This window comes from Oncorhynchus mykiss, chromosome 17 (assembly GCF_013265735.2).
Source record: "Oncorhynchus mykiss isolate Arlee chromosome 17, USDA_OmykA_1.1, whole genome shotgun sequence".
NCBI lineage: Eukaryota > Metazoa > Chordata > Actinopteri > Salmoniformes > Salmonidae > Oncorhynchus > Oncorhynchus mykiss.
This window is the reverse complement of record NC_048581.1, coordinates 50,777,035-50,789,566: the sequence shown is the minus strand read 5'-3', so window position 1 is coordinate 50,789,566 and position 12,532 is coordinate 50,777,035. Positions and strand designations below refer to the sequence as shown.

Here is a 12,532-nt window from a genome sequence, read left to right as displayed (position 1 = left end):
AGAGAGAAAGAAAGAGAGAATTAGAGAGAGCATATGTGGGATGGCCAGTCCTCTTCTGGCTGTGCCGGGTGGAGATTATAACAGAACATGGCCAAGATGTTCAAATGTTCATAAATGATCAGCATGGTTGAATAATAATAAGGCAGAACAGTTGAAACTGGAGCAGCAGCACAGCCAGGTGGACTGGGGACAGCAAGGAGTCATCATGTCAGGTAGTCCTGGGGCATGGTCCTAGGGCTCAGGTCCTCCGAGAGAGAGAAAGAGAGAAGGAGAGAATTAGAGAACGCACACTTAGATTCACACAGGACACCGAATAGGACAGGAGAAGTACTCCAGATATAACAAACTGACCCTAGCCCCCCGACACATAAACTACTGCAGCATAAATACTGGAGGCTGAGACAGGAGGGGTCAGGAGACACTGTGGCCCACTCCGAGGACACCCCCGGACAGGGCCAAACAGGAAGGATATAACCCCACCCACTTTGCCAAAGCACAGCCCCCACACCACTAGAGGGATATCTTCAACCACCAACATACCATCCTGAGACAAGGCCGAGTATAGCCCACAAAGACCTCCGCCACGGCACAACTTAAGGGGGGGGGGCCAACCCAGACAGGATGACCACATCAGTGACTCAACCCACTCAGGTGACGCACCCCCTCCAGGGACGGCATGAGAGAGCCCCAGTAAAGCCAGTGACTCAGCCCCTGTAATAGGGTTAGAGGCAGAGAATCCCAGTGGAAAGAGGGGAACCGGCCAGGCAGAGACAGCAAGGGTGGTTCGTTGCTCCAGAGCCTTTCCGTTCACCCTCCCACTCCTGGGCCAGACTACACTCAATCATATGACCCACTGAAGAGATGAGTCTTCAATAGAGACTTAAAGGTTGAGACCGAGTTTGCGTCTCTGACATGGGTAGGCAGACCGTTCCATAAAAATGGAGCTCTATAGGAGAAAGCCCTGCCTCCAGCTGTTTGCTTAAAAATTCTAGGGACAATTAGGAGGCCTGCGTCTTGTGACCGTAGCGTACGTGTAGGTATGTACGGCAGGACCAAATCAGAGAGATAGATAGGAGCAAGCCCATGTAATGCTTTGTAGGTTAGCAGTAAAACCTTGAAATCAGCCCTTGCTTTGACAGGAAGCCAGTGTAGAGAGGCTAGCACTGGAGTAATATGATCAAATTTTTTGGTTCTAGTCAGGATTCTAGCAGCCGTATTTAGCACTAACTGAAGTTTATTTAGTGCTTTATCCGGGTAGCCGGAAAGTAGAGCATTGCAGTAGTCTAGCTTGGAAGTGACAAAAGCATGGATTAATTTTTCTGCATCATTTTTGGACAGAAAGTTCCTGATTTTTGCAATGTTACGTAGATGGAAAAAAGCTGTCCTTGAAATGGTCTTGATATGTTCTTCAAAAGAGAGATCAGGGTCCAGAGTAACGCCGAGGTCCTTCACAGTTTTATTTGAGACGACTGTACAACCATTAAGATTAATTGTCAGATTCAACAGAAGATCTCTTTGTTTCTTACAGAAGATCTCTTTGTTTCTTAGAGATAGAGATTTGGTTGTAAAAAGCTAACTTTTCAGTTTATTGAAAAGTTTTTATTGTTTATTGAAACTTGAATGGTACAGCAATAGGTTGGTACAGCTTTCTGTGAGAAAAAAGAGCTGACATAAAAAGTCTTAAAAAGAACTGTGAGGAGTGATGTTGAGTGAATTACAAGGATGATACTGGCAAACAAAACCATCACAATAGTGAAATAAATAACAAGTCACACGTTTTCTGAAAGGGACACTTTGGTATCTGTTTATGACCAGCTGACAAAAGCAAATTTTTTACAATTTTGTTTAGAAAAATGGAAATAGATGTGTGAGAGCTTTTAGACTGTATTACGTGCAAAGTTATGGTCATAGACAAAACATCCACATCAAATAAAAAAAAACTACATTGATGCCCGTGGAGAGAACTTCCAACTCGTCCAGAACTGCTTCAAGGACTTGAAGCAGTTCTGGATGAGTTGGAAGTTCTCTAACGGATTACATTTAAAAAGTAACCTTCCCAACCCTGCTCTCGCATACCACACTGTGGTACATTGTGTTGTTGGGGAAACATACTGTACAAACATGAATACCCAGGGCTTGACCGTGGCACAACCCTGGAAATTCCACTCTAGGTACTGCATAGAGGTCGGCCGATTATTATTTATTTTTTGTGTGTAATAATGACAATTACAACAATACTGAATAAACACTTATTTTAACTTAATATAATACATCAATAAAATACATTTAGCCTCAAATAAATAATGAAACATGTTCAATTTAGTTTAAATAATGCAAAAACAAAGTGTTGGAGAAGAAAATAAAAGTGCAATATGTGCCATGTAAAAAGGCTAACGTTTAAGTTCCTTGCTCAGAACATGAGAGCATATGAAAGCTGGTGGTTCCTTTTTAACATGAGTCTTCAATATTCCCAGGTAAGAAGTTTTAGGTTGTAGTTATTGTAGGACTATTTCTCTCTATACCATTTGTATTTCATATACCTTTGACTATTGGATGTTCTTATAGGCACGTTAGTATTGCCAGTGTAACAGTATAGCTTCCGTGCCTCTCCTCCCTCCTACCTCCCTTCCATCGACAACAGCCATCCTCGAAGCAGCATTACCCATGCAGAGCAAGGGGAACAACTACTCCAAGTCTCAGAGCAAATGGCGTTTGAAACGCTATTAGCGCGCACCCCGCTAACTAGCTAGCCATTTCACATCGGTTACACCAGCCTAATCTCGGGAGTTGATAGGCTTGAAGTCATAAACAGCGCAATGCTTGAAGCATTGCGAAGAGCTGCTGGCAAAACGCACGAAAGTGCTGTTTGAATGAATGCTTACGAGCCTGCTGGTGCCTACTATCGCTCAGTCAGACTGCTATATCAAATCGTAGACTTAATTATAACTTAATAACACACAGAAATACGAGCCGTAGGTCATTAATATGGTCGAATCCTTAAACTATCATCTCGAAAACAAAACGTTTATTCTTTCAGTGAAATACGGAACCGTTCCGTATTTTATCTAACGGGTGGCATCCATAAGTCTAAATATTCCTGTTACATTGCACAACCTTCAATGTTATGTCATAATTACGTAAAATTCTGGCAAATGAGTTCGCAACGAGCCAGGCGGCCAAAAATGTTGACTGCGTGCAATGAAGGCAAGAGAAGTGACACAATTTTACTGGTTAATATTTCCTGCTAACCTGGATTTCTTTTAGCTAAATATGCAGGTTTAAAAATATATACTTCTGTGTATTGATTTTAAGAAAGGCATTGATGTTTATGGTTAGGTACATTCGTGCAACGATTGTGCTTTTTTTGCAAATGCGCTTTTGTTAAATCATCCCCGTTTGGCGAAGTTGGCTGTCTTTGTTAGGAAGAAATAGTCTTCACACAGTTCGCAACGAGCCAGGCAGCCCAAACTGCTGCATATACCCTGACTCTGTTGCAAGAGAAGTGACACAATTTTCCTAGTTAAAAGAAATTCATGTTACTATGTTAATATTAACTAAATATGCAAGTTTAAAAATATATACTTGTGTATTGATTTTAAGAAAGGCATTGATGTTTATGGTTAGGTACACTTTGGAACAACGACAGTCCTGTTTTGCGAATGCGCAACGCATCGATTATATGCAACGCAGGACACGCTAGATAAACTAGTAATATCATCAACCATGTGTAGTTAACTAGTGATTATGATTGATTGTTTTTTATAAGATAAGTTTAATACTAGCTAGCAACTTACCTTGGCTTCTTACTGCATTCGCGTAACAGGCAGGCTCCTCGTGGAGTGCAATGTAAGGCAGGTGGTTAGAGCGTTGGACTAGTTAACCGTAAGGTTGCAAGATTGAATCCCCGATCTAACAAGGTAAGAATCTGTCGTTCTGCCCCTGAACAAGGCAGTTAACCCACCGTTCATTGAAAATAAGAATGTGTTCTTAACTGACATGCCTAGTTAAATAAAGGTGTAAAAAAAAAATCGGCCAAATCGGTGTCCAAAAATACAGATTTACGTTTGTTATGAAAACTTGAATTCGGCCCTAATTAATCGGTCGACCTCTAGTACTGCAATGCCTAAGTTGATCCAGCAACCTGGTCTCAGAGCATTTTGTGTTATTCTGTATGTAAATCCGTGACACTCTTTAGTTTGAAATGTTACATTTGGTATGGTTTCAGAGGACGGATGGTTACTTAAGGCAAAAATGAAAGGAGGGTGGTTGGTCGGGCGAACTTCTAGTAACCCAAAAGTTGCGAGGTCAATCTCATCATGGACAACTTTAGCTAATTAGTCATTTTGTAATAATTTTTTAGCTACTTTGGAACTACTTAGCATGTTAGCTCACCCTTCATCTAACCCTTTAACCTAACTCCTAAACTTAACCCTAACCCCTAGCTTAGCTAACGTTAGCCACCTAGCTAACGTTAGCCACCTAGCTAGAATTCGTAACATATAATACGTTTTACAAATTCGTGACATATTGTACATATGGCAAATTCGTAACATATAATACAAATTGTAATGGGTAACATCATACGAAATGGGTGATGGACATCCTCAAATTAATACATACCATACGAAACGTAACATATCATTCTAATTGGAGTATACGGTATTTACGTACAGAATAATATGAAATGCTCTGAGACCAGGTTGGATCCAGACACAGACGCTACTCCTCAACCCCTACGCTCTCATACAAACAGACCCAAGCCCCACATACACTTTCACCATGTTTTGTGGTTGCCATACAGTTGTCTTCTGCTTTCCAACCTATGATTGTGTCAATATCATAGGATGTCTTATAGCAGACAATACTTTAAAACTGACTGAATCTTCTGTTCACGGCGTGTTTTGTCCAGCCTCAGAACATAGTAGAGGCGTGTTGTCGGAGGACTTCCAACATGTGTTTTTATAGACACCTCCTCAGCATCCTGACTGAAACGTCTGTATTCTCTTCACTCTGTGTTTTGTGTCTAGCCTCAGAGGAGTTAAACAAGGTGGTCTCGGAGGCCTTCCTCTCCTTCTTTGTGAAGACGGTGGGTCACTTCTCCTCCCATGTCAAAGGCAGCAGCGGTAGGCAGCCCGGGGTGTTCCAGAAGAAGAGCTTCTGCAAGGCCTCCGAGCACAAGGCCAGCCAACATTTTGTCAAGCGTTTTATCCAGACACAGATGTTTGACATCTTCATACAGGAAGTGGAGAGACGGCCCACACAGGAAGGTCTGACCGCATCACTACCTGACATAATAGAATGTAGTAGAATACAATATATCTTTGTACTTCCAAAGATAGATGTGTGGGTAACTTTAAAAACATTTTTCATAGATGCATATTCACTTACCCACCTAGCAAAAATGTGTTTTTCACCTGTCTTGTTTTTTTTTTTAGGATTCTTCCACAAAAAAATTGCGGAGTACCAAGAGAGTAAGAAGAAAGAGAAAGCAAAGAGAGGTGAGAGGGCTTGTGGTGTAAATATAGGCATCTTCAGACAAAATAAACAACTTATTTGTCACATGCTTCTTAAAAGAACAGGTATAGACCAACAGTGAAATGCTTACGTGTCCTTTTTCAACGATACAGAGTTAAATCAGTTCACTGGTCACGATGGCAACACCCACCCGTAGCACGCGCTCCAGCAGGTGTATCTCACTGATCATCCCTAAAGCCAAAACCTAATTTGGCCGCCTTTCCTTCCAGTTCTCTGCTGCCTGCAACTGGAACGAATTGCAAAAATCTCTGAAGTTGGAGACTTTTATCTCCCTCACCAACTTTAAACATCTGCTATCTGAGCAGCTAACCGATCGCTGCAGTTGTACATAGTCCATCGGTATATAGCCCACTCAATTTACCTACCTCATCCCCATACTGTTTTTATTTTACTTACTTTTCTGCTCTTTTGCACACCAGTATCTCTACCTGCACATGTTCATCTGATCATTTATCACTCCAGTGTTAATCTGCTAAATTGTGATTATTCACTCCTATGGCCTATTTATTGCCTACCTCCTCATGCCTTTTGCACACAATGTATATAGATTTTTTCCTTTTTTTCCCTACTATGTTATTGACTTTATTGTTTATTGTTTACTCCATGTGTAACTCTGTGTTGTTGTCTGTTCACACTGCTATGCTTTATCTTGGCCAGGTCGCAGTTGCAAATGAGAACTTGTTCTCAACTAGCCTACCTGGTTAAATAAAGGTGAAATAAAAATATGAAATAAAAAAAATATTTAAAATAGAAATAGTGACACGAGGAATAAATATTTTTTTTACAGTTATATAACACTGTGTACAATGTCAAATAGTTGTATACAGTTGTGATGCTGGCTGAGGGTGACAGTATAGGATTTTTATAACATTTGTTGGGGGCTAGATCAGATTTAATAGTGCGGCTACAAAGTAGATTCCATCAATATAATTGTCTGCATAATTTCCAATCCCCAATATATATTTGCATGCATACATACATGCATGCATAGTACCAGTCAAAAGTTTGAACACACCTATTCATTTCATGATTTTTTTAATACTTTCTAATAATAGTGAATACATCAAAACTATGAAATAACACACATGGAATAATCTAGTAACCCAAACAAGTGTTAAACAAATCAAAATATATATTTGAGATTCTTCAAAGTAGCCACCCTTTGCCTTGGTGACAGCTTTGCACACTCTTGGCATTCACTCAACCAGCTTCATGAGGTAGTCACCTGGAATGCATTTCAATTAACAGGTGTGTCTTAATTTGTGGAATTTCTTTCCTTCTTAATGCGTTTGAGCCAATCAGTTGTGTTGTAACAAGGTAGAGATGGTACACAGAAGATAGCACTATTTGGTAAAATAAGTCCATATTATGGCAAGAACAGCTCAAATAAGTAAAGAGAAACAACATTCCATCGTTACATTAAGACATGAAGGTCAGTCAATTTGGAAAATTTCAAGAACTTTGAAAGTTTCTTCAAGTTCATTTGCAAAAACCATCAAGCGCTGTGATGAAACTGGCTCTCATGTGGACTGCCACTGGAAAGGAAGACCCAGAGTTGCCTCTGCTGCAGAGGATAAGTTCATTAGTGTTATCAGCCTCAGAAATTGCAGCCCAAATAAATTATTAACTGACCCATATCAACATCAACTGTTCAGAGAAGACGGAGTGAATCAGGCCGTCATGGTCGAATTGCTGCAAAGTAACCACTACTACAGGACACCAATAAGAAGAGACTTGCTTGGGCCAAGAAGCACGAGCAATGGACATTAGACCGGTGAAAATCTGTCCTTTTTGGTCTGAGGAGTCCAAATTTGAGATTTTTGGTTCCAACCGCCGTGTCTTTGTGAGACGCATTGTAGGTGAACGGATGATCTCTGCATGTGTGGTTCCCACTGTGAAGCATGGATGAGGAGGTGTGATGGTGTTGAGTTGCTTTGCTGGTGACACTGTCTGTGATTTTATTTAGAATTCAAGGCACACTTAACCAGCATGGCTACGACCGCATTCTGCAGCGATACGCCATCCCATCCAGGTTTGCGCTTAGTGGGACTATCATTTTGTTTTTCAACAGGACCCAATTGAGAGGGTTTGGGATGAGTTGGAAAAGCATTCCAGGTGAAGCTGGTTGAGAGAATGCCAAGAGTGTGCAGAGCTGTCATCAAGGCAAAGGGTGGCTACTTTGAAGAATCTCAAATATAAAATATATTTCAAATTGTATTTGTCACATGCGCCGAATACAACAACGAATACCTTATAGTGAAATGTTTACTTAGAAGCCCTTAAACAACAATGCAGTTTTAAGAAAATCCCCCCCCCCCCCCCCCCCCCCCCCCAAAAAGTAAGAGATAAGAATAACAAATAATTAAAGATGTAAATAACAATAGTGTCACGTTCTGACCTTAGTTCCTTTGTTTTGTCTTTGTTTTAGTATGGTCAGGGCGTGAGTTGGGGTGGGCAGTCTGTTCTTTTTTCTATAATTTGGGATTTCTGTGTTTGGCCTGGTATGGTTCTCAATCAGAGGCAGCTGTCAATCGTTGTCCCTGATTGAGAACCATACTTAAGTAGCCTGGTTTCACCTTTGAATTGTGGGTGATTATTTTCTGTTCAGTGTTTTATTGTATTCACCGTTCAGGACTGTTTCGTTCTCTTGTGTTCATGATAATACATTATCAATATGGACACTTGCTGCGCATTGGTCCTCCTCTTCTTCCACCAACAACGGCCGTTGCAAATAGCGTCACTGTATACAGGGGGTACCGGTGTCGAGGTAATTATGTACATGTAGGTAGTTAAAGTGTCTATGCATAGATAATAACTGAGAGTAGCAGCAGCATGGGGGGGGAGGCAATACAAATAGTCTGGGTAGCCATTTGATTAGCTATTGTAATGGTTTTCTTCCACTGAAGGAGAGGAGGACCAAAATGCAGCGCGGTTAGTGTTCAACATCTTTAATATAGACGATAAACGAGAACACTACAAAATACAAAACAACAAATGTGAAAACCGAAACAGTCCTTTCTGGTGCTTAAACACAAAGACAGAAGACAATCACCCACAAAAATACCCAAAGAACATGGCTGCCTAAATATGGTTCCCAATCAGAGACAACGACAGACAGCTGCCTCTAATTGAGAACCAATCTAGGCAACCATAGACATACAAAACTACCTAGAAAGGAAACAGCCCCATAAATGTACAAAACCTCTAGACCAGACAAAAACACATAAATCCCCCATGTCACACCCTGACCTAACCAAAATAACAAAGAAAACTAGGATAACTAAGGCCAGGGCGTGACAGCTATTCAGGAGTCTTATGGCTTGGGGATAGAAGCTGTTTAGAAGCCTCTGGGACCTACACTACCATTCAAAAGTTTGGTCACTTAGAAATGTCCTTGTTTTTGAAAGAAAAGCAAAAACAATTTGTCCATCTAAAATAACATCAAATTGATCAGAAACAGTGTTGACATTGTTAATGTTGTAAATGACTATTGTAGCTGGAAATGGCAGATTTTTTAAAATGGAATACATAGGCCCATTGTCAGCAACAATCACTCCTGTGTTTCAATGGCACGTTGTGTTAGCTAATCTAAGTGTACAATTTTAAAAGGCAAATTGATCATTAGAAAACCCTTTTGCAATTATGTTAGCACAGCTGAAAACTGTTGTCCTCATTAAAGAAGCAATAAATCAGCCTTTAGACTAGTTGAGTATCTGGAGCATCCGCATTTGTGGGTTCGATTACAGGCTCAAAATGGCCAGAAACAAATAACTTTCTTCTGAAACTCATCAATCTATTCTTGTTCTGAGAAATGAAGGCTATTCCATGCGAGAAATTGCCAAGAAACTGAAGATCTCGTACAACGCTGTGTACTACTCCCTTCACAGAACAGCGCAAACTGGCGCTAACCACAATAGAAAGAGGAGTGGGAGGCCCTGGTGCACAAATGAGCAAGAGGACAAGTACATTAGAGTTTCTAGTTTGAGAAACAGACGCCTCAAGTCCTCAACTGGCAGCTTCATTAAATAGTACCCGCAAAACACCAGTCTCAACGTCAACAGTGAAGAGGCGACTCTGGGATGCTAGCCTTCTAGGCAGAGTTGCAAAGAAAAAGCCATATCTCAGACTGGCCAATAAAAAGAAAAGATTAAGATGAGCAAAAGAACACACACCGGACAGAGGGACTCTGCCTAGAAGGCAGCATCCTGGTGTCGCTAGGAGCGCCACCTCTGGTAGCGTTTTCCTGTTTGCTTATAGCGGAATACAGCTCATTGAGTGAGGTTTTAGTTCCAGCCTCGGTCTGTGGTGGTTTGTAGACAGCTACGAAAAATACAGATAAACTCTAGGTAGATGGTGTGGTCAACAGCTTATCATGAGATACTTTACCTCAGGTGAGCAAAACCTTGAGACTTCCTTAGATATCATGCACCAGCTATTGTTTACAGATATGCATAGGGCCCTTACCCCGTGTCTTACCAGAGGCTGCTGTTCTGTCCTGCCGATAGAGCGTGAAGCATGGAGGAGAAGGTGTGATGGTGTGGGGGTCCTTTGCTGGTGACACTATCAGTGATTTATTTAGATTTCAAGGCACACTTAGCCAGCATGGGTACCACAGCATTCTACAGCGATATGCCATCCCATCTGGTTTGCACTTAATGTGAATATCATTTTGTTTTTCAACAGGACAATTACCAAAAACACATCACCAGGCTGTGTAAGGACTATTTGACCAAGGAGAGTGATGGACTGCTGCGTCAGATGACTTGGCCTCCACAATCACCTGACCTCAACCCAATAGAAATGGTTTGGGAATAGTTGGACCTCAGAGTAAAGCAAGAGCCGCCAACAAGTGCTCTGCATATGTGGGAACTCCTTCAAGACTGTTCATAAAGCATTCCAGGTGAAGCTGGTTGAGAGAATGCCAAGAGTTTGCAAAGCTGTCATCAAGGCAAAGGGTGGCTACTTTGAAGAATCTCAAATATATATTTTGATTTGTTTAACTTTTTTTGTTACTACATGATTATTTCATAGTTTTGATGTCTTCACTATTCTACAATGTAGAAAATAGTAAAAAAATTGTAAAAATAAAGAAATCCTGGAATGAGTAGATATGTCAACTTTTGACTGTTACTGTATATGGCACAGTTGTCCCTTGTTTTGGTTCTTAAATACAAGTGATATACTTTTTTGAAAATCAGAATTGTCTTTAACCAATGTTGGTCTTTAATGCAGGGTAAACAGCCAAGTTCCTTACTTTTTCCCACTTCCACTTGCCTCTTCCATTTTTGTGGTAATGCTGGATTTAGTTGGTTGTATTTTTGGGTAGAGTGGACATTTCCATGTTTTTTGGGGGGGGTAAAAATGTGTAAAAAATAAAGTAAGTCTCACACTCATGTATAAACTCCCAGCAATTTAATGGGTATTTATCAACGTTTCGGCATCACTGTGCCTTTCTCAGGGTAATGTCATGAATACTTGAACCAGGTTATGTAGACACACAGTGCAATTAGTGTAACCAATGACAATAGTGAGAGGTGTCATAATGATTAAGTCAATTCAAATGAACTAGTGAAATGGTTACAAAATACTATATGGCATATTAAATATATTACGCTATTATCATATAGAAACAATAGAATATTGTACATCATATTAGCATCAACATGCATTTTTATTTAATTAAATTTCATTTTTGTTACATGTAATCTTTTGGTTCAACCTTAATATATAATGGGCATCAACAGGGGGAACATATTAGGTGTACGATAATAAGCTGAAAAAAATAGTTGTTCAATTTATAAGACTTGCTCATGAAGGAACATTTGTCCATAAGGGCCTGAGATAAAAGTCAATATTCAGACCACTAGGGGTCAATGTTTTTAGATAGGATATCTAGTAAGCCTCCCTTTGTAGTAGTAGGATCTCGATGTTACCTCCCCTCCTTGGTAGAGCAACATGCTCAATGCTTGTGTATTTGAGGGAGGAGATGGGATGGTTACCTTCAACAGAATGAGCTGCTACTGGATAGTCAATGTTCTTACACCTGATTGAGCTGCGGTGTTCAGCTATGTGTTGTTTTAATTGTCTTTTTGTTTGTCCTACGTAGGCTTTTCCACATGAACAGGTGATGAGATAGATTACTCCCTTGGTCTTGCATGAGATGATACCCCTAACAGGGATCTTTCGACCTGCATGTGGGTGTCTGAAGAAATACTTTTTTTATAGTGCTATTGCACTGTGTGCATGAGCCACATTTGTAGTTCCCATTTGGTGGGCTCAGAGGGCATGTCAGATCTCACCAAACTAGCTCCAATATTGTGACCACGCTTATAGACCACCAGTGGGGGTTTCTTGAAGAGGTGTGCAGTTTTTTGTCAGATTGCAGAATATCCCGTGCTTTTTCAGGATTCCTTTCATTTTCTCCGAACCCTTGGTGTACTTAGTGCAAAAGATGGATGCGTTGTTTTTCTTCTTTGGTAGAGTTTTTAGTAATTCCTCTCTTGGTTTTTTAGATGTTTTCATCATTGCAGCATCAAGAGTTTTGTCCTTGTAGCCTCTCATTTTGAATTGATCTGTCATTCTTTTAGCATTGCTTTCAAAATCTGACTGGTGGCCACAGATTAGTTTAACTCCGCATAACTGGCAATATAGTAGACCATTCTTGAGGGGAAGGGGATGCATACTATGCGCACATAGCAAGGTATTGCGATCTGTGGGCTTTGTGTGCAAGTCTGTGTGTAATGCATCATTCTCTTTGATAATCCAGAAATCCAGGTAGTTTATTTTTCTCTTATCAGTCTGCATGGTGAATGAGATATTCAAAGCTCTCGTTTAGTAGAGTTTGGAATTCATTTAGTTCCCACTGACTTCCTTCCCAGAGCACAAAGACATCATCTATGTATCTCTTCCATAGGAGTATTTTAGAAAGTAAGGGGTGTGTCTCTGTTTTATAAAGGAATGCTTCTTCAAATTGTCCCACATACAGGTTTGCATAGTT

General features: G+C 40.5%; 1 protein-coding gene across 3 annotated transcripts in view; it reads left to right on the top strand.

The window, feature by feature from the left end:
• LOC118936271 (DENN domain-containing protein 2D-like) overlaps nt 1-10,973 on the top strand; it is a 32,111-nt gene extending 21,138 nt beyond the window's left edge. For 2 of the 3 annotated variants that reach the window (XM_036950043.1, XM_036950042.1), the window contains 3 exons: nt 5,028-5,267; nt 5,436-5,498; nt 10,219-10,972. In XM_036950043.1, coding sequence (XP_036805938.1) covers nt 5,028-5,267; nt 5,436-5,498; nt 10,219-10,253 — 338 coding nt within the window. In that variant the 3' untranslated portion in view covers nt 10,254-10,972. Of the gene's footprint in view, nt 1-5,027; nt 5,268-5,435; nt 5,499-10,218 lie in introns of all 3 variants that reach the window. The other variant, XM_036950044.1, reaches the window with a different exon arrangement.
• Nucleotides 10,974-12,532: the final 1,559 nt, after the last annotated feature.